Source organism: Silene latifolia, chromosome 4, assembly GCF_048544455.1.
Source record: "Silene latifolia isolate original U9 population chromosome 4, ASM4854445v1, whole genome shotgun sequence".
Lineage (NCBI taxonomy): Eukaryota > Viridiplantae > Streptophyta > Magnoliopsida > Caryophyllales > Caryophyllaceae > Silene > Silene latifolia.
In genome coordinates, this window is record NC_133529.1 from 73,598,127 (window position 1) to 73,620,629 (window position 22,503).

General features: G+C 36.9%; 1 protein-coding gene across 1 annotated transcript; it reads right to left on the reverse strand.

The window, feature by feature from the left end:
* Nucleotides 1–5,771: 5,771 nt before the first annotated feature.
* On the reverse strand, nt 5,772–10,223 carry LOC141651653 (uncharacterized). The gene is made up of 3 exons (XM_074459354.1): nt 10,026–10,223; nt 9,444–9,629; nt 5,772–8,231 (listed from the first exon to the last, which is right to left on the reverse strand). Exons 1-3 carry the CDS (start codon nt 10,221–10,223, stop codon nt 5,772–5,774), a joined length of 2,844 nt encoding a protein of 947 aa, XP_074315455.1.
* Nucleotides 10,224–22,503: the final 12,280 nt, after the last annotated feature.

The following is a 22,503-nucleotide window of genomic DNA, read 5'->3' on the forward strand; positions in this document are numbered from 1 at the left end:
TGCTAGTGCCTACTTTGGAGATCCATATCTCGAGTTCTACAACTGATATTGAGGTGAATCCAATTGGAGATGAAATTTTGTCCTCTTAGCTTTCCAACGCCACCGGAATCGCCCTGTTTGACCAAGTAACGAAGAAATGGCAGCCGTTTGAAGTTCAGTGCGCAAAGCAGGAAAAGTACTCGATCGAGTGGATAAATCGCTCGATCGAGTACTAGCTACAGCGAGAAGGTTATTGTCGAGTATAATTAGATTTATCTTATGCTTATCTTATTTTTAGTTAATAATAATGATACTACTTAGTATAAATAAGAGTAGTTTAGACCTAATAGAAGAATGATTCATTCCCGGAGTCGAGTAGAGGAACGGACGACGTTTGTTCTTCAATTCTCTATTTTTCGGATCAATTATTGTATTGGTATTATTTATTCTTCTTTAATCTTTTAATCATCTTTATTGCTTGAATTCCTTCTTCCCTTATTTATTATCATAATTGCTTTTATTCAATCCTTATCTGTTTATCATTATGTTCAGTTTCAATTATTTATTTGTTGTTGTTGTTAATTCGATGGTAGTGAATAGCTAATTTTCTCATGTTAAGACTATAGGGGATCCATAATTATGAAGGGAGAGTAATCGATTTATTGGGTTAATGCTGGTATTGTCTTTGTTGGTTAAATGTGCAGATTAATTGTATCCGTCTGATTGAGTCGACGCAATTAGACCTATAATTCTTAGTGATCCTCGACCTGGACCGAAAGGTTGGAAGAGGCAAGACTAGTAGCGAACAATAGGGTATTGCAGTGAGGGCGAAAGTTAAGCTGTTTACACTTTAGGGTGAATTAAGGACCGAAAGGTGACATTCGTTACCCCTTAGACCGTATTTGCATTGACTTGAGACCTAGATTACTTGACCGGATGATTATGGTGAACCGTCTGTCTTAGCTGTTCCCCTTTATCTGTTTTCTCCCTTCTTTTTATTCCCCTCTTCCTTATTCTCTTTAGTCAGAAATCATATTCAAACCCCCACATTGTGACCCGTACTCATAGACTAAAATTAGACAGATAAATCTCATTTTTGCCTCCCTGTGGAGATCGACCCTACTTGCCGCTGACTTCTGTTAGTTGTAACTTAGGTATTTATTTTTGGTACCAAAACGACGGTACCAAATTTTGGCGCCGTTGCCGGGGAGGCAGCGCAGTTTTATCTGTTTTTTATTTAGTTTATTTCTTGTCTCAAGGAGCTTCGGTTCCTTGAGACCGTTATTATGTCTTTCGTTCTTCTCTTTCCGCAGGAAGAGAACGAAATTTTTGGTACTTATTTAGCCAGGTTTTTGGAGTGGCTCAAGCCCAGACGAGATGCATTTTCTGAACTCCAATTGTGCTGGACTATCTTCCGGGGTATGAATGACCCTATGCGAGCATACCTAGAATCTATTGGTAAGTGGGATTTCGAAGGAATCCCCGTAAATGAGGTATTAGAATTCTTTGATTGGTTTGCTGCTGAATCTCTTAAACCCAACTTTTCTCTTCATGTTGACTCAAATGAGGGGGTGGGTGAGACCTTAGAAACCAATCTAGGAAATGCTGACGGAGACATAGAGGAGACCACTAGCGTGGTTGACAATCCTTTTTATGAGGATAGTTTAGAACTCCTTTATGATTCTTGCACTGATAGTGAGGGTGATTTGAAGGCTCTCTTTGAGAATCTCCATCTTGACGAGTCTAGCAATAAGGAGAGAGAGGAGGTAGATTTAAACAGTCTTGAGGTCAAATGGGATACTTACGATGATATAGTAGATGAACCTATTATAGAGGACCCAATTGACCCAATTGACTTTACAACCCCTTGCATCTGGGATGATTATCCACCTTCACCTTTAGCTGACCAGACTCCTTCACCTCACAGTTCTTACCCGTCTGAGCATTTAAATTCTACTCGCGTTATTTTTAAGTTGAATGTTGTTGAGCTCCTTCATTTTCCACCTGCGGTTATTTTGAGTTTTTATATTCCGCCCTTAGTTTGGAGGCGGAATTATCTTGTGAATGATTTTGGGAGTCGTCATAGGAAATTTGTTAGGCTTAAACGATCTTGCATTTCAATTTCCTATGCTATTACTATATTATGGTGCTACTTACAGTTTTGTGTAGCACATGCACCTATTTGACAAAGTTGGTGCGAGCTTTGAGTTGCTTTGATTGGGTTCAATTAGAGTAGTTGGTTGAAAAAGAAGGTCGAGCCGAGACTGTCGAAACTAGCGCTACCCGGGAGGCAACCCGGAGATTTTTTTTTTAAGTTGTTTTTCAAACATTGCATTTTATTTCGGTTGTGTGTAATAATTGGTCTTCGTACCATAGACTATATCAGTATGCTTGCTTTGTTAGTTTTGCGGGTTTTACTGCGTTTTGCAGGAATACACTGGAGATTACTCGATCGAGTACTTTTTGTACTCGATCGAGAGCTTTTTCTGCTGATTTTACTCGATCGAGTTATCGAGTGATATTTCCACTCGATCGAGTAAAAAAAAAAAAAAAAAAAAAAAAAAAAAAAAAAAATTTTTTTTTTTTTACTCGATCGACCACTATTCCACTCGATCGACCACTATTCCTCTCGATCGAGCTGTTTTGGACGCCCATTGCTTGGATTAGCTTCCTGTGATGATGTTTCGGAGCTATTAGTGACCTCCCATGTTGCTGGCTGGTTTGGGGAGGTCCCTTCTTCGCGCAATCTTGTGAGTTTTCCGCATTTACTCTCTTTCTCCTTTAGTTTGCATTTCCTTTCCATGTTTTAGTACAATGAGGGCATTGTACAGTTTGGTTTGGGGAGGTTATGCATCCATATCTGTGTCTGCATCTTATTGCATTTTTGTTATCACGTTTAATTTCAGTATGCATTGTTGTTTATTTTCATTAAAAAAAATCAAAAATCTCATAAAAATTCAAAAAAAATTCAAAAAATTCAAAAAATATTCACGTTTATTTTTGCATATAGGTTGAGTCGGAACGGTAAATTTCCGTGATAAAATTGCACTTTAACTTGTCTTTTTACTTGAGCCTTGCACTTTATTGACGGTTATTAGCTGAGTCTTGCGCATATCTACGAGTTTTTGTTCAAATTTAGCTGACTGTTTAGACTTGACCTGATAAATTGGCAACCTACTCTATAAATTCTGAGTTTTAGAGCCTAATAACTGGTGACATTCATGACCGGTTTACATAGGAATTGAGAGTAGTACTCCTTGCATAGCATGTTTATCACTTTTGCACTTTTATGAAATTCGATTGCTTGTCACTTGTGTACATTCGGGTTTGTGGTCGGTGTCACATGCAGGGAGGTGCTTATAAATTTTCCCCTTTTCTTATATTTTTTCACCCATATAGCTCCACTTAAGCCAAATCTTGCCTTTTTGACCCATTAGCTACATCCAAAACTCAGCCTGCCTAGTTAAGCTAGTTTAGTTTGTCTTTTGTGGTATATTTTTCCGTCTGCAGATTGGCCGTGTGTATTTTGATTGGAGTTGGTGTATATAAGGAGGGAGAAAAGAAAAAAGAAAAAAAAAAATTGGAAAAGAAAAAAAAAAGAGAAATTTACGTGAGATAGAAAAAGAAAACAAAAAAAAAAAAAAAAAAAAAAAAAAAAAAAAATCAAAAATTTGTGATTCACGTGAAAATTCAGAAGAAAGAAAAGTATGAAAAAAAAATGAGTTGTATGAATAAAAGAGACCGACTGTGTTTATCTCTATCTTGTGACGGTCTTACTCCTCTGTTTTATCTATATCATTTTGAGGAGATTGTGTATTGGGTAGTGAGTTTTGTGCCAAATGAAGGGCACTTGTGTTTATTTCTCAGTCAGTTGAGATTCGGACGGTCTTATATGGTCCTGTTTAGGAACTAGCTTGGCGCTTTTACCTCCACATTTCCATAATTTGTTTTGCCTTTTCTCACCTTAACCTCACTTTCCCATACCATTTGTAAGCCCTCAGCTCTGACGGACATTGTTGGTTGGAATGTATGTGTAGTACTTGAATCGTCTATCATCTTTGTTGCATGCATGTTATGTAGGTCGTAGTTTAGGTGAGCGACTGTTTTCTCTTTCTCTCTTATACATATATTTTCACCCTTTGCTTCATGAGAGAAGAGTGACCACGTGAGAGTCCGATTTTGTTGGTCTTGCAGGGTTGATATGTCAGCTTAATTTATGGACATCTTATAATTCGTTTGCGTATTGACCATTGTAGATGTAATTGTTGATTTTTGTTGCATTAAACTGGTTCAAGTAGACAAGTTAAGCTAGCTCTGAGTTATCATTTCCGTTCCATTAGTTGCATTTTAGTTTACTCGAGGACGAGTAAAGGTTTGGTTTGGGGAGATTTGATACGTGCATTTTATATAGTCTTTTTTAGCCTAATTTATGCGCGTATCTTTATGCTTTTATCGTAGTTTATGCTACGAAATGCCCCGAATATGCTACTTTGGTTTGTTTTGTCTTATATGCAGGAATGAACCAGAAAATAGTGAAATCGAGCCTTTTACCGTCCGTTTAGCATGCATTTGAAGGAAGAGTGAATTTGGAGCAAGAATGTAGCTATTTTGGGATGCGCAAAGAAGAAAGATAGCTAGGCGAGCAAGGGAAGAACTTCAAATTGCTAGTGCCTACTTTGGAGATCCATATCTCGAGTTCTACAACTGATATTGAGGTGAATCCAATTGGAGATGAAATTTTGTCCTCTTAGCTTTCCAACGCCACCGGAATCGCCCTGTTTGACCAAGTAACGAAGAAATGGCAGCCGTTTGAAGTTCAGTGCGCAAAGCAGGAAAAGTACTCGATCGAGTGGATAAATCGCTCGATCGAGTACTAGCTACAGCGAGAAGGTTATTGTCGAGTATAATTAGATTTATCTTATGCTTATCTTATTTTTAGTTAATAATAATGATACTACTTAGTATAAATAAGAGTAGTTTAGACCTAATAGAAGAATGATTCATTCCCTGGAGTCAGTAGAGGGAACGGACGACTGCTTGTTCTTCAATTCTCTATTTTTCGGATCAATTATTGTATTGGTATTATTTATTCTTCTTTAATCTTTTAATCATCTTTATTGCTTGAATTCCTTCTTCCCTTATTTATTATCATAATTGCTTTTATTCAATCCTTATCAGTTTATCATTATGTTCAGTTTCAATTATTTATTTGTTGTTGTTGTTAATTCGATGGTAGTGAATAGCTAATTTTCTCATGTTAAGACTATAGGGGATCCATAATTATGAAGGGAGAGTAATCGATTTATTGGGTTAATCTTTGGTATTGTCTTTGTTGGTTAAATGTGCAGTTAATTGTATCCGTCGATTGAGTCGACGCAATTAGACCTATAATTCTTAGTGATCCTCGACCTGGACCGAAAGGTTGGAAGAGGCAAGACTAGTAGCGAACAATAGGGTATTGCAGTGAGGGCGAAAGTTAAGCTGTTTACACTTTAGGGTGAATTAAGGACCGAAAGGTGACATTCGTTACCCCTTAGACCGTATTTGCATTGACTTGAGACCTAGATTACTTGACCGGATGATTATGGTGAACCGTCTGTCTTAGCTGTTCCCCTTTATCTGTTTTCTCCCTTCTTTTTATTCCCCTCTTCCTTATTCTCTTTAGTCAGAAATCATATTCAAACCCCCACATTGTGACCCGTACTCATAGACTAAAATTAGACAGATAAATCTCATTTTTGCCTCCCTGTGGAGATCGACCCTACTTGCCGCTGACTTCTGTTAGTTGTAACTTAGGTATTTATTTTTGGTACCAAAACGACGGTACCAGCACGCTCAGCAATGCACCCTTCAGGACGATATCTATTAGACGTATAATCCTTATATACTTTCATCAATCTTTCAAAAGGATATTGATACCTTAAATAAACAGGTCCTAGATACTTGATCTCTCTAACCAAGTGTACAGTCAAATGGACCATGATTGTGAAAAATGAAGGAGGAAAATACATTTCGAATTGACAAAGAGTAGTGACAATTAGATTTTGCAAAGCCTCTAACTCTCCAGGATCAATAACTTTGTTACATATGGCATTAAAGAAAAAACAGAACCTGGTTATAGCATATCGAACCTTTTTAGGTAAAATGGAACGTATGGCTACAACTAGTAATTGTTGCATCAAAGTATGACAGTCGTGAGACTTTAGACCACTAAGCTTGAGATCCCGCATTGATACTAGACTACTAATATTGGAAGAATATCCCTCTGGCACTTTAACACCATGCAAACACTCACAAAACTCTATTTTCTCCTTTCTTGAGAGTGTATGGGCAGCAGGAGGCAAATATGTCCGTAGTCCCTTCTCTTGCGGAGCCAACTCGGGTCGAATTTTCATATCCATCATATCCTTCCTAGCTGCCGTGTTGTCTTTTGACTTATTTGGGACATTCAAAAGAGTGTTGATAATATTGTCACAAACATTCTTTTCAATATGCATAACATCCAAACAATGTCTTATGGAGAGTTCCCGCCAATATGGGAGTCGCTCAAAAAGAGGCGACATCCTCTTGTATCCACGAGATGCTAATTTAGAACCCTTCTTCCCATATGTAATTTTAATATCTTTCACCCTTTGATATACATCATGACCGCTTAATAACTTAGGACATGGACGATTATCAGGTTTTCCATTGAAAGCTTTTTGTAGCTTGCGATATGAATGATCTTCTTCTAAAAATCGACGGTATCCTAAGAAAGTTTGCTTTCGAGAAAACCTCAAATAAGAAGAATCAACATCTTCTCCACACAAGGGGCACGCCTCTTTCCCATGCACAGTGTGTCCACAAAGATTACCATATGCAGGGAAATCAGATATAGTGCATAATAACATTGCTTTCAAATTGAAAACACTATTTTGGTAGGCATCAAAGACTTCTATCCCTTCATCCCATAATGTTCTCAAATCATCAAGAAGGGGTGCCAAGTAAACATCTATGTCATTACCCGGTTCTTTAGGGCCAGAAATCAATAAAGACAACATCAAATACTTCCGTTTCATGCACACATATGGAGGTAAATTGTAAATAGCTAAAAGTACAGGCCAAGTGCTATGTTGACTACTTAAATTCCCATAAGGATTCATCCCGTCAGTAGAGAGTGCAAGTCGAAGATTTCTGGGTTCTTTTCCGAATTCGGGATACTTAACATCTATATGTTTCCACTCTAAACCATCAGACGGGTGTCTCAATTTGCCATCATTAGCCTTCGCAGTTTTATGCCATGTTAACAACTTTGCATCTTCTTTATTCGCAAAGAGTCGTCGCAACCTAGGTATTATTGGAAAATACCACAAAACTTTTGCTGGGATCCCCTCTTTCTTTTTATATCGCCACTCATTACAAACTGGACAATGAGTCAAACTCTCATATTCCTTGCGATATAATATACAATCATTTGGACATGCATGAATCTTCACATATTTCATACCAATTCCTCTAAGTATCTTCTTTGCCGCATATGTACGATTAGGAAGAACATTATCTTCTGGAAGCATGTCTTTCAATAATTCGAGGAGGTGGGTAAAACTTTTATCACTCCACCCATTGGTTGCTTTCAAATTATATAGCTTAACAACGGCTGACAATTTTGTATAATTCTTACAACTCTTATACAAAGGCATTTCGGAGTCTTTTAACTTCTCTAATACAATGCTTGTAATGTCATCTAAATTAGTAACATCGAGATCTTCATCGTCACCTAGAATGTCATCTTTATCATCGGGATATTGGTCAGAGTTATCTTCTTCTACATTGTCTTTACTTAACCGATCCTCTAATATTGTTTCTAACTCATCATCAAACTCGTCAGCGGACACAGAATTCATATCACAAGAATTCATATCCCAATCCGAATCTTCCGGTGAGTCGATACCTTTTTTCATAGGAAGAGTTTCCCACTCAATCTCAATCTCTCCCAACCGAACATCAATATCTTCCTCCATTCTCTGCACCACTCTAGACTCCCCATGAAACCTCCAAAGTTTATACCTTGGATTAAAATTATTCTTTTCTAAATGGATTTTAACTTCCGAGAAACTCATATATTTAATATTCAGGCACATATCACAAGGGCATGGCATATGAGACGCGTCTTTCACATTATTTCTAACGAATTCATAAAACTCAGCTAAACCGGCATCATATTTAGGATCACCTCTTTTCCCATCTATCATCCACGTACGATCCATATTGATCTATATAATAGAAAAAATCAACAAATATTACAAGGAGAAAAATAAGCAACAAGAATGTTTTGTACCGGAAACAAAATAAATAAATCCATATACACCAACTCAATAAAAAAATCAAAATCCCATGATTCAAAGGACATATTAAAACGACACTCCTATAACAAATTTGCAGCCATGTAAAACTTTGAGTTAACCAAATTTGAGTCATGTAAAAATTTTCTTTCGGGACTGAATTCATCAGCATGATTCACCAGTCAAGCAGAAATCACCCAAGCAAGCACAAGATTCAATCAGTTAAACAAGTTACATAAGTCACTGTTTTCATTAAGGTTTCAAAAATATCAAGAACTTGAAATTGATGGAAATAAAAAACAACTCGAAAATGACGAGAAGAAAAGGTGCAGGCTTAGTCCGCTAGTCACTATGATAAAACCTAAAGCGACCAAAGTGTCAAATTGTGACTATAATAGAACACAATTAATTAGAATTTTACTTGATAATCCTATATATTATATTTTATTAGAATGGTTTACACCACATTAATTTCCATGATTAATGTAGTTGATAATTGATATGGCAATATGAAAGCTCGGCTTTCCAAGAATTGGCCTTAGAAAGGATATGTTCAGATCATTCCATGTATAAAGCAACTACTTTGCAGAATTCTAGTAATGAAGACCATCACTTACAACATACTACGTATATCATACTCTTCAATCTTAATGTTGTGGTAGACCAAAAATAATGGAACGGAGACTGTGCTAAGATAGAAATGAATGACAAACTTTCCAGATAAGCCTTCCATCACATAAAAAGAACTTTCACACAAATACTGAAATACAACATTATACGTGTCAATTTAAATACCTTTTGCACAAGCTAAAGTGGATGTACCATTGTACGTACCAATAGTGTAGAGAGAAAATATTATAGAACCATACTGAGGTGGTATATAGCTCCTATTCCGTCAATACAACATTATACGTCTCACTCATTTGTTTACTTTTTCTATTCTTTACGAGAGGTATTTAATCAAAAGTAAACAAATAATTGGGACGGACAGAATACCACATTAATTGCTCATATACCAAGGAGTACAATCAGCAAACATTCAGAACCAATCACATAACTCGAGAATTGTATACACTAAATTACAACATAACAAACAATTGAATCCAACTCTAACATACTAATTAAAGATAACAACCTATAAACCCCATTATTGACATTAGGATAAATAACCCGATTCCACCCCTCAATCCTCGCCTTCAAAGACGGTGGCTCGAGATCCAACCCCGGATTCCGAGCCAAATCATTCAACCCACTATTCAACAATTGAATAATATCATAACTCTCATTACACACAACCTCTTTTTTCTCAACATCCCACAACCATTGAAGCTGAAGAAGATTATGATCAACCATCCATGATCATAACAATCTGATTCCCCTTTGACTGACAGCACTCAATGCATTCAACAGCACCACCAATCAGGCAATGGCACAATCAATATGCAGCCCAACAAAAAGTATGGAAAACTAAGGTTACACTAAAAAACTTCATTTTTTGGAGAAGCAAGCCATAACCCTAAGGTGTCATCAATAAGAACAACCAAGAACTATCATCAAGCATGAAATAACAAGGGAAACCAAAAAAATAGATAATTTGACAGTCATGAGTATGATAGATAACAAGCAACATTGTGATTAGCAGCACAAGAACCCAGAAGACCACAAGAAGTTTATCTAAAAACCAAAGTCCCAATGCTAGTGAATGTTAGCTACGATTAGCATTACAGATAACCAAGGTTTGCGATGCACAGTTGACCTCCCATCATACCCACCTTTCCTAAGCAGATAAACCTCTTTCAAAGTCCTACGCCCTTTGTCTCTTTGTCCCAACCACCGAACCTTCATCTTCCCTATATACTCGTAACCATCGTCTCCCCCAAACCCAATACCCAAGCACAAATCCAGTAAACCCTTTCTCACCATCAACCTAACCGTATCCCTACCCCAAACCGTGAATTAAGTAAACCATTAAATTGTTATCGCTACCCTAACATCACCAAATATTAACCCTAACATGACCACAAATTGAATTCATTATACATGACCAAAAATTGAATTCATTAAAGTAGCAATTTAATGAATTAAGTGAAAAATATCATGACTACTTAAACTAATAATAAAAAGTAGTGAAAAGTGGTCTTACCAAAGACCAAGAACGATCAAAGAACGAGAAAGCGAGCGACGAGGGACAACTACGTGGTGGCCGGAGTACGAGCGAGACGGACAACAGTGGCGAGACCGTGCTAGATAGGGAAAACACGATGATGGTCAGTGTTTGAAAGAAGCAATGGAACTGTTTATTTGAGAAAGCAATGGTGTTTGAAAGAAGTAAGGAACAGTTTTAGAATTTGGAACGGGATTAACAATAAGAACGGTGATTAGGTTCCACCGTCCTCTTTGTTTTTACAATTAGAACGGTTGTAGCTAGTAACCGGTCTCTAAAATCTTTTAAGACGGTTGGTCAACTTTAACCGGTCTCTTTGTTAATTTAAGAGAACGGTTAAAAAAACAACTGTTCTCTTTTGGAGTCATATATGCGCGCCATATCTAAAAAAAACTAACACACCGGTTCCGCTATCAACCGTTCTCTAAGGGGCGTTCTCGTAGCCTTAAATTGTAGTAGTGTATACAACGGTCTTATAGTATAATTTACAATATAGTATAATCCGTACCTATTTCATTTATCTATGATTCTATATTTCTATATATGTTGATGGAAAATATATTTATACAACAATAAATGAATTAAAAATAAACTAAAACAAGTAAATTAGGCCAAACACTAAAAATTATAAAAAGCACTTATTATGAGTTTAACCAAATATACCCTAATTTTTAGAAAAAATGGTATTTTGAAAATTACTTTTGAAAAACAGAAACTATATTTTAAAAATAGGGCCAAATATGCTCTAAATTTATTTTATATATTCGCTAACAATTTAAAGAGCTTATTGAGATCAACGATTCCAAATATAAGTTTTTTTTTTTGTACAAAACGATCCCAAATCAATCAATCAATACATCAATATAAAGTAGGAACTTTTCGAGCGATATTAGATAGTCCAACTTTTTAAGAAATCCTAACAGGAGTAGATTTCAAAACAACTTTAATAAATAAAATTATCCTAAGAAAACCAGATTTTCTTAATATTGAAAATAAATTTTAATAAAATTATCCTAATATAAGTAGATTAAAATTATCAAATAGATAACAGACATTTGTAATAGTTCAAGTTATCGTTTTTAGTCTCACCATTTATGGTCTCATACATTTTAGAGCTGATCAAATGGCCCAAGCCCATTGGCCTTACCCGGTCCGGCCCGGTTTTTTGAAGGGCTTGGGCCTTTAGTTTTGGCCCAAAAAAGCCCATGGGCCGGCCTAAAAAGGCCCAAAATATTTTGGGGCCGGGTTTGGGCTAAGCGTTTGGCCCAAATTTTGGCCCGGCCCGGCCCATATATATTAATAATGAATATTTTTTCTAATAAAACATATTAAAGTAGCGTTAAAGTTATACTCAACTCTTTATAAACTCAAGTATATTTTTTTAGATTTATAAAACAAAGTATACATAACATAAATCATATCTAAGAATGCATGATTAAGAATTCTAAAGTGGCGATTTTTGTCATTATTTTATTTTAGAGAGCAATTCATATGCATTTCATCATATTTTGTGCAATTTTATACACTATGTATGTTTTAGAAGTTGTAACTGAAGGTATTACGCTAATTATTTCTTAGGATAAGTCGTAAATTTTAGGGCCTAAAAAAGCCCATTTAGACCCAAAAGCCCGCATTAGCCCATAAGGGCCGAGTTTGGGCTTGCTAAATAAGCCCACGCATCTGGCCCGGCCCGGCCCGGCCCACACAAATGGGCCGTTTTTGTTAGAAAGGCCCGGCCCAAGCCCACATGGGCCCGACCCATGATCACCTCTAATACATTTGTAGTTTGTATCCTAACATCAAAATAAATTTAAGAAGCTGTCGGGTAAATAGTGAATTTATTTGATTAGAATGTTATGTTAAAATGATGTAATGTAGTCTTACATGGTTACACAAAGTATAAACTACGATTCCATCAAAATACAATCACTAAATAATTATTGGAGTGTGTATATAAATCATAAATGCCTCCATATACATTCAAGTGATCAATACATATAAAACAACACAAATTCTCATTTGTGGGTGGAGGAAAGAATAACATACAGATTATTCATATACTATATCTGAGTTATACTAAAACTAAAAAAATAATTAAAACTTAAAAAAGTAGCTTAAACTGCAAATGGAAATTAATTACTGATAAGTTAACTAGTTAGCGGCCCCAATTGGGGTGGTTTACATGGTCCAGGTGGTGACGCTGGATTGCCTGGGCCCGGGGGGATTAAACCCCTCGTCACCAAAAAAAAAAAAAAAAAAAAGTTAACTAGTTAAATAAAAAATGTTTGACAAATTAACCGAAAGGTAGCTTTTTTTTTTTGTTTTTTTTTTTTGTAAAATGACATAATAAGTACTCCATATTTAATACTATAAATCTAAGGATTAAAAAAAACTGGTAGCTTTCTCATGTGTTACTCTTATTTTGGTAAATAAATTACCTACCAAATATTTTTTAAAAACTAAGATAAATGAAATTTTGATCAAATAAGCTTAGGCTCTATTTGGTAAAACTAACTGAAAAGGTAGCTAAAACCTGAAAAGGTACCTAAAAACCGTGAAAGTGGTAATTAAGCCCCTTAACTCTGTTTAATTGTGAAATTAGGTCCCATAAATTTCATTTGGAGCAATCAAGCCCCTTAAGTTTCACCAAAAGTGAAATTCAACACCATTTTCCTAATTCTCACCAAATTCTTATATTAAAATCACTTTTAATACAATTTATCAAATATAAAATATTTGTTTTATAATTTTAGAACTTTTATATTTATATTAAATAATGAGAATTGTTTTTTTTTTTTGAATTTTATAGTATATAGACAATTTATTGTATATGTATGAATACTATATAAATTATAAACAATTTACTACATATGTATGTAAAAGTGTTCTTCAATGATTAATAAATTATGTAGAAATGCGTAAAGTTACAATTAGTAATTTTTAGTATTTAATCAATTGTTTAATACTAATATAAAATATTTTTAACTAAAATTCTTGTGAAAATTTTAATTATGGGGTTGAATTTCACTTTTGGTGAAACTTAAGGGACTTGATTGCTCCAAATAAAACTTATGGGCCCTAATTTCACAATTGAACAGAGTTAAGGGGTTTAATTACCACTTTCGCGATCTGAAAACTGATAAGCTATCGGAAACCTGAAAAGGTAGATGATAAGGGAGCTGAAAATTAAGAGCTGATATGGTAACTGATTATATAAATAAAGTGTTTGACAATTAACTGAAAAGGTAGATTGAAGGGCAAAAAGGGAATATAAACTAGGATCAGGTACCTGAAATCCCAAATGGTACTCTAGGTACGTAACCCTTGCAAAAATATAAGCTACCTGAAATTTTGGTCAAATAAGCTACTTTGACCAAATAAGGTACCTGAAATGCTCTGTCAAACAGAGCCTTAAGCATATTTCTTGGAAACATGGCTTAAATAAGAGATTTTCCATGATCTCCCAACCATCCTCTTTCTAAATTGATTTCTTTTTGATGTTTTTTTGTCCATGTTTACTTGTTTTGAGCATATTGTTAGGAGTTGATCTCAAGTTTAGTTTTTTCTTTTTTTTTTTTTAATTTTATAACCTTGATTAATAAAATAAATATTTATTGGTTCAGAATTAAATATAAGCAATTAGACATTGTAACACAAAGTATGTATATAGTCCATCATCACGAGGAACAGAATAAAAAAGTAATTGATTCAAAATAAATGTTAATTAGCTTGACATATAGGAATAAAAATTGTTAGCTCTACAATAAGAAAAAGAAAATTTGATGAAAAAGGAAACCTATCACAAGTGTCCAACTATCACATTTATCTTGGATGCAGCGAATATAAATAATATTTTAGGTTCAAATTGAATTTTAAATCATGTCAACCACGAGATTTGGACACGGATAAATAAAAATAATATCAGAATTATTTATGAAAGTTATAGAATAAACAAGTATATAACGTTTAGATGGAACAAAACTATTTTAAGATCTCCACAAGTTGAGGCGGTTACGGTTTTGAAAATAAAATGTTTACTCCCCGACAACTTCGGGCATGCAATTTTTCTATTAAATACGGATATAATAAGGTCTAGCTACATCCGTTCTGTCCTCTCCTACGCATGACATATTTTCTTTTAGGAGTCGTTTTTTAATTTTTTTTCTGCAAGACTTAACAAAGTATTTTAGTCGAGTTATACTTTGGGAGCAAAATTTATCACTTTTAGGAATTTCATACTAAATGTACTTCATCCTCTTCGTAATGATCGTTTGTATTGCTTTTACACAGTCGGCAATGCAATAGTTTGACCATGATCTTAGACATTATAATGGTCAAGGGTTATTAAAGTTTGACCCTAAGAAATAAGGTGGAAGATGTTTAAGGGGAGGGAATATACATGATGATTTTTTTAATATAACTCATAATGGTATGCTCTACTAAGCAAGGGCGTAGCCAGCAGGATATATAAAACGGGGTAGCGAATTTTTTTATAATATGTTTTTCTACTAAAAGAGGCGAGAACATTAAAACATATACTCAGACGAAGTACTTCTTAAGAAATGACTTGTTTGTGGTTATTCATAACAATCTTATCGCTCGGCATGAAGAAACAAGACAAAATATTTTCGCAATTATTGCTTTGGGTTGTTGATAATTGCAGCTTAGTTCGTCGTAGTAGTTTGGTCATTTCTGCAATCATATAGTTTATGCGAATAACTCATACAGCCATTAAGTGTAACTAACAAAAATGTCAAGATAAAAATTATCACATCTAACCAGTTACTACATAATTTGTTAAAGAATGTAGGGAGTATATATTAGCTGGGGTAGCATTTTATCTGATGCAATATTATAATTTCTCTATTTTTCTATTTCCTTTGCATTTGTTAAGGTCGAAGTTATCGAGCGTTGACTGCAAATATATTAGGAATATATCATTGTATTGTATTGAGGCCCAACCCATATCGTCTATGTATTCTATATAAGCCGTGTTAAGGCTAATGATCAATACACACGATTATACCTCTTAACATGGTATCAGGATCAGGTTTCCTCACGAAACCCTAACAAAACCCTAAAAAAAAAAAAAAAAAAACCCTTTCTTTTCTTCACGACGAAGATCGTTTCCGCAGCCACAATGGCCGGCGATGACGACGTCGCTCCCAACTCTAAGATCGACTCACAATCTCCTTATTACCTCGGTTCCAATGCTGTTCCCGAGGCCAAAATTTGGAATGTCGTTTTACGACGTGATAATTACGATGATTGGAAGAACTCTATGCGCATGTCCTTGAAATCGCGTCGAAAATTCGGTTTCATTGATGGCACTATAAAGAAGCCGACTGACCCAATCCTTCTTGAAAATTGGGAAGTCGTACACTGTACTCTTGTGCAGTGGATTCGAAACACTATCGATTCGTCCTTGCTTGACTCGATTTCTTATGTCGAGGACGCTTCGGTTTTATGGAATGATCTTGCCGAGCAATTCTCCGTCGTCGATGGTACAATAATTCACAATCTGAAAACTCAACTCAAAAATTGTGTTCAAACTAAAGGTATGGATGTCACTACTTACTTTGGCAAACTTAAAATGATTTGGGACTCTTTAATTGTTCATGAGCCTCCTTTCTCCTGCAAATGTGGCAAATGTAGCTGCAATATTGGCCCCGATGCCATTAAACGACTCGATAACGAGCGTCTCCACCAATTTTTTATGGGACTCGATTCTACTTTGTATGGTAACATTCGGTCTCAACAATTTCAACTCGACCCGTTACCTTCTTTGACTCGTGCCTATCATGCTGTGCTTCAAGAGGAGCGACTTCGCTCTTCCTCTACGACCGAAGTTGATGCGGCTGATGTTGTGGCGTATGCTATGCCACGACAGTCTCCTAATTGGCGTGACAGGCGTGAGCAGGAGAGTGCACAACGTCGAGGTCTGTTTTGTTCCTTTTGTGATACTCGTGGTCATGAACCTTCAAATTGTTTCATTAAATCACAGCGATTCCCGGAATGGTGGGGTGATCGTCCGCGTACCCTTGCTGATTTACGCTGTGCTCGTGCTGCTAAAAGCACTCGTGGGTCAGTCCGTTCCTAGCACTTCGTCCTCTCTTTGGTCGGACCACGGGTGCCTCGGGTTCTAATAAGGAGCCTGTTGTTCAGGCCAATATGATTTCTACCAATACCGTCCTTACTTCGGATCGCTTAAGTGGTATGCCTTCTTGGATTATTGATACTGGAGCTTCTAATCATGTTACCGGTGATATCTCTTGTTTGCAGGACTGTCAGACGATACCAGCTCGACCCGTTGGTCTCCCGAATGGGCACCAGGTTGAGTCCACAATTATGGGCTCGGTCTATATTAATAGTTTTCTTACTCTTAGCCGAGTCCTCTATGTCCCAAGTCTCACTTGTAGTTTGCTGTCCGTACCGCAAATTACTTCTGATAGTGATTTAATTTTTGAGTTTGCTAAGAGTTCATGTTTGATATAGGACCGTTCTTTGAAGACGACGATTAGGATTGGTGAGCTAAGGGATGGATTGTATTGGATTCGCGCGTGTGCTCCTTCGGCGGGTATTCATCAAGTAAGTGCTCTAGGATCTCGTGACCTTTGTGTTGGGGTTGGTGTCCTTAACAGTTAGTGCAAGGACTTATAAACCTCTAAAAGGATCAAAGGGCATACTTTGGTATTATTATCAGTTGATCCACGTTTATCAATAACGGTTGGCTTGCTAGATAAGTTTGACGTTATTGTCATACAGATGGCGGTGATCAACTGGTCCCTAAAAGTCACACCTATAGGATACGTTTGAGAGACGTGGAAAGATGGAAATACGGTCATGTAGATGCCAAAATTGACTAACCAGTTAGTCCGAGTTATTTGACTAGTAATTAGTCAAATATGTGATGTTGAGATATTATATTTAATACGGATTAAATATCATGGGCTAAGGCGAATTAACCAGTTAATTCGTAAAATTAAATATACGTGATTTATATTTAATTAAATGTATATTAAAAATAATTATACAATATTTGTTTTGTCGGACACGTATTAATAATTCAACTAACCCGTATTATTAGTTGATGCCTTAATTTCCGATAACCGATAATATGATTTATAATATAAACCCGTCATATACATTTTAGCATTTGGTGAACTGGACCTCGAGCTAATATTAAGAGGAAGTGGAAGCCCACTTCCCCATGCATGCACTCGGTCCGGCCGAACCAAACAAAAGGAGAGACTCCCTCTCCTTTTGACCTAGACAATTTCATTTGTAGAAAAACTAGGGTTTTGAAGAGCATTCTCCTCTGAAAAACCTGAGATCTCTCATCTCGACAAAACTCACATCAGTTCTCCCTATATTGCAAGGCAATCGGAGAACACTGTTCTAGCACAAGGGCATATCTCGGACAAAGTCTTGGGTGTAACGATTAGGAGGAAATCTGCTTTGATTTCTGTTCTTTACGCCGCAATTTTAAAGGACCCGAGGTTATTTCTTGTTCCTTATCGTTTTTATGTTTTATGACAACATTCACATGTAAATTTTACGTTATAGTCCTGCAATTAAAGGGTAGTATACGGATATTAACCCACAAGTGGTATCAGAGCGAGGCCACGTAAATTTTTATATGTGTTTTTCATCAAACGATTGTTGAAACGATGAATTTTGGTTAACAATTTGTCTCGGCAGCCATATTTTTTTTCACTCGGCAGAAATTTTTTAATTTGCTGCGTTTTTTGGTTGCATTGGGAACCGTGTCTTGTTTACACGGTTGCTCTTGTTGTTGTTTTGTCTCGAAAACCATACCGTGCCATGTTTTACACGGCTGTCTTGTTTCAAATTTCTTGTTGTTTTTACATGTTGTTATTTTATACAGAGATTATAGCAACATGTCAAGTTTTTGTCAATTGTCAAATTTGTTTTAATGCGTTTTTGATCGAATTTGAAATTGATTTTGTCTCGAAATATGTTTTCACGAGGGTTTTGAATTTTCCAGAGATTTTAGCACTCGATCGACCATGTTTTTAATCGATCGAGTGGCTTTTCTGTATAATTTTTGCTCGATCGATCCCCCCGCCGTACTCGATCGACCCCTGTTCCAAAACTTTTTGCTCGATCGAGTCCTTGTACTCGATCGACCAGCTTCAAAACCCCTCGCTTTTCGATCGAGTTGTCCTCGTACTCGATCGAGCAGATTTCTTGATATAGGTACTCGATCGACCTCCAGGTTAGTCGATCGAGTACTCGAGCATACCCCTCGATCGACTTGCAGTTGATCGATCGAGCCCTTTGTTCCTCGATCGAGCACTTGTGTCCCTGGATCGAGGGATTTCGTCTTTAATGACTTTGAAAATTTGTTTCTTTTGATTTAAATTTTCTTTTGGCTTCTTTATGTACTTTATACGGATATAGTACACTCGCTTAATAGTGAATCGGTTCACTCACGTACCATATAGTTGTTTTAAAGCGTCTTTAAAATGACGGATTGTAATGGATTAAAATTAAATGATAGAAGCGGTTTTATCACATGAATTTTAATCATTAAAAGGTGGTTTGGATAATTTTAACATAATTACGGAATTATGTCACGAATGAATTTGTTTTTAGTTGATGCATTTTATTTATCGTTAATTATGAATGCCGTGAATGCCTTTTATTACGTATTTAATTTTGCAATCAGTTGTAACTTAGTGTGGCCTTAGTAGAACGTGTTACCGTAATGATGGAACACGGTCTTGGTTGTATTTTGAGATCTCGCATCTCCGTTTTGGATTTTTCACTTGTAATTACAGTTCTAATTAGAATGTAAATAGGTTTATATTTGTAATTTTAAATTGTAATTTTTGAGAAGACCAAAGATGGAGACCAGATGCTCACTCCCGCTACTTGGATCAAGATGGAACATCAAGACAAGCTTTTCGGGTCCAACGGTGGATTCCAAAGTTGTATTTTGTTCTTATACTAGGATAGGCCACACTAGGAATTTTTATTTACGTATTGCATTCCTTTATTTATTTTTCGCAACGATTATTTGCATCATATTCCGCCTAAAAACCAAACCACCTACAATTTATTGCATGAAAACTGACACATATAGAGGTCACGAGTTAGTTTTCATTGACATTCTCATGTCACACGATTTTAAGCCATCATCTAAATTAATTCATTCACGACAGACGCTAGTTATTCGTTCACTTAAAATGAATTAAAACTTAGTTGATGGGATCTTCCTCGTATAAACCAAAAATTGAGAACGGTCTTTATAGGTCAAACTCCAATGAGTCCCTTCTTCGTCGGTAGGCATACTATGACCCCTTCTACGTCGGGCAAGTTGGAACCAATTGACCTATTTTATCTCAACACTATGGTCACTCGTACGATCCTGTGATCATGGTGGACTATAGATAGGATTTACAGAAATCTATCGACCAAGAGTTCTTCCGGAAGAATTAGCTAAACAGTTGGCTTATCAATTTACTGAAATTGAGTCTTGGGATCACTTGTATCATTCTTGAGGGAGATCAATTATGCAAGTGCAAGAGTCTACATGTTTAAAATGAATTTTAAAATAGACTTAAATCACCTCGATGAGTTGCTTATTTCGTTTTGTTTTTCTTCTTTTTCAGTGTAGATCACGTATTAAACTGCTAAACAACAAATGGCTGGTTCAAGTGATAACCCAATGCCAAGTGCCACATTGGACCGTGAGTCCTGGCTTAGGATCTTCATGAGTCAGATGAATCAGTCTACTCGACTGAAGAATGACGGATCCAACTTCGCGGACTGGGAGGCAGCATTACGGAATGCTGCCGCTGCTGACGGGAAGCTCAGATATCTGCTTGAGCCCATGCCGTTAAACCCAGGCCCCACGGCTGGAATTAACGAAATCAACGAGTATAACGATTTCGCTTTAGAAGCAGGTGCGGTAAAGAACGTACTTATTTTTGCAATGGAACCCAATTTGCAGAAACGCTTCATAGCCCAAGGTGCAAACAAGATTTTCACCACGCTCACTAAGGAATTCTCGAAAGCACCGAGAATCGTGACCTATGAGCATACCACTCGCTTCTTTGATGCGAGACTCCAGAAGGGCCAACCGGTTAGCCCACACATTCTCAGCATGATTGAGAATGTCGAGAAACTGGAGACCTTTAACTGTAACATCAGCGAGAATATTGTTATCGACCGTATTCTTCACTCACTCCACGATGGTTATTCGCAATTCAGAGCGAATTACTATATGAATGATTTGAAGAAAACTCCCCATGAATTGCACTCCCTCCTCGTACAGACCGAGAAGGACATGAAGTTCAGTGGGAGTTCGAAACAGGATGTTCTCGTTGTGTCAAACAAAGGGAAAGGTAAGGGCAAAGCTCCGGCAAACCTAACGAAAGAGGTAAGGCGAAGTTCAAGAAGTCGGGTTCGGGGAAGAGTGGTCCTGGTGAGGCGAGTAACTCATCAGGCATGACAAAGAGCAAGAGTGAAAACATGGAATGCCATCATTGCCACAAGACTGGGCATTGGAGACGCACATGTCCTGTTTATCATGAGGACTTAAAGGCAGGTCGTGTTAAACCTGTTGGTATGTCTTCTCTCTCTTCTACTTTTATTCATATGATTGAGATTAACCACGCAAGTTACGGAACTTGGGTACTTGATATTGGTTGTGGTTCTCATCTGTGTAATCATGTGCGGGGGCTCCGAAACATCGAACCCCTCGTAAAGGGTGAGGTGGACTGCGTGTCGGGAATGGAGCAAGAGTAGCCTGCCATCTCCAAGGGGACATATGTGATCCACTTCCAAGCGGATTTGAGTTGTCATTATATGACTGCTATTATGTACCTAGTCTTTCCAAAAATATTATTTCGGTTTGCGCTTGATAAACTTGGTTTTTCATTTGTAATAGAAAACAATGCTTGCATTTTCTCATTACACGATATGATTTACGGCAAGGCAGTTTCCATGAACGGAATTTATGTTTTAGATCAGACCTCGGAAATATTACACGTAATGAATAAAAAGTTAAAGGTTGGTGACAAAGATCAAACGTATCTATGGCACTGCCGTATGGGACACATTAATGAGAAACGCGTAAAACAGCTCATCAAACATGGAACTATCTCGGCCTTTGATTTTCAATCATTTGGCACGTGTGAATCATGTCTCATCGGTAAGATGACTCGGATTTCCTTCAAAGGTGTTGGAATGCGCGGCTGCCGACCTATTAGGGCTCATACACACGGATGTATGTGGTCCTATGTCAATCACCGTACGAGAAGGCTATAGGTATTTCATCACTTTCACGGACGATTTGAGTAGATATGGCTATGTCTACTTAATGAAGCACAAAAGTGAATCCTTTGAGAAATTCAAGGAATACCAAAATAGGGTACAGAACCTATTAGGTAGAAAGATTAAAACACTGCGTTCGGATCGTGGTGGCGAGTATCTTTCTCACGAGTTTGATCAACACCTAAAGGACTGTGGGATTGCCCTACAGTTAACTCCACCTGGAACACCTCAATTGAATGGTGTGTCCGAACGGAGAAATCGAACACTACTTGATATGGTTCGATCCATGATGAGTCACACGGTTTTACCTGATTCATTATGGGGTTATGCTCTTTTGTCGGCCGCTCTAATACTTAACCGAAGTCCGTCTAAAGCTGTTGACAAGACTCCATATGAACTATGGAAGGGAACGGTCCCTAACTTGTCCTTTATACGGGTTTGGGGCTGCGAGGCTTATGTCAAGTGGAGACCTGAAGATAAGCTCGGCCCGCGATCGGTCAAGACATACTTTATAGGTTATCCTAAAGGATCACGTGGTCATTACTTCTATTCGCCAACCGAACAACGTGTTTTTGTTGCGGCTAGTGCGACATTCTTAGAGAAGGAATTTCTCGAGAATGCAAAGAGTGATAGAACCTTCGACCTGTCGGAGATTCCAGAACCAAATACCGAGCAACTATTGGAGGAACCTATTCCTTCAATCCCGGCTGCGGTGAACATTCCTGAGGAACCTAG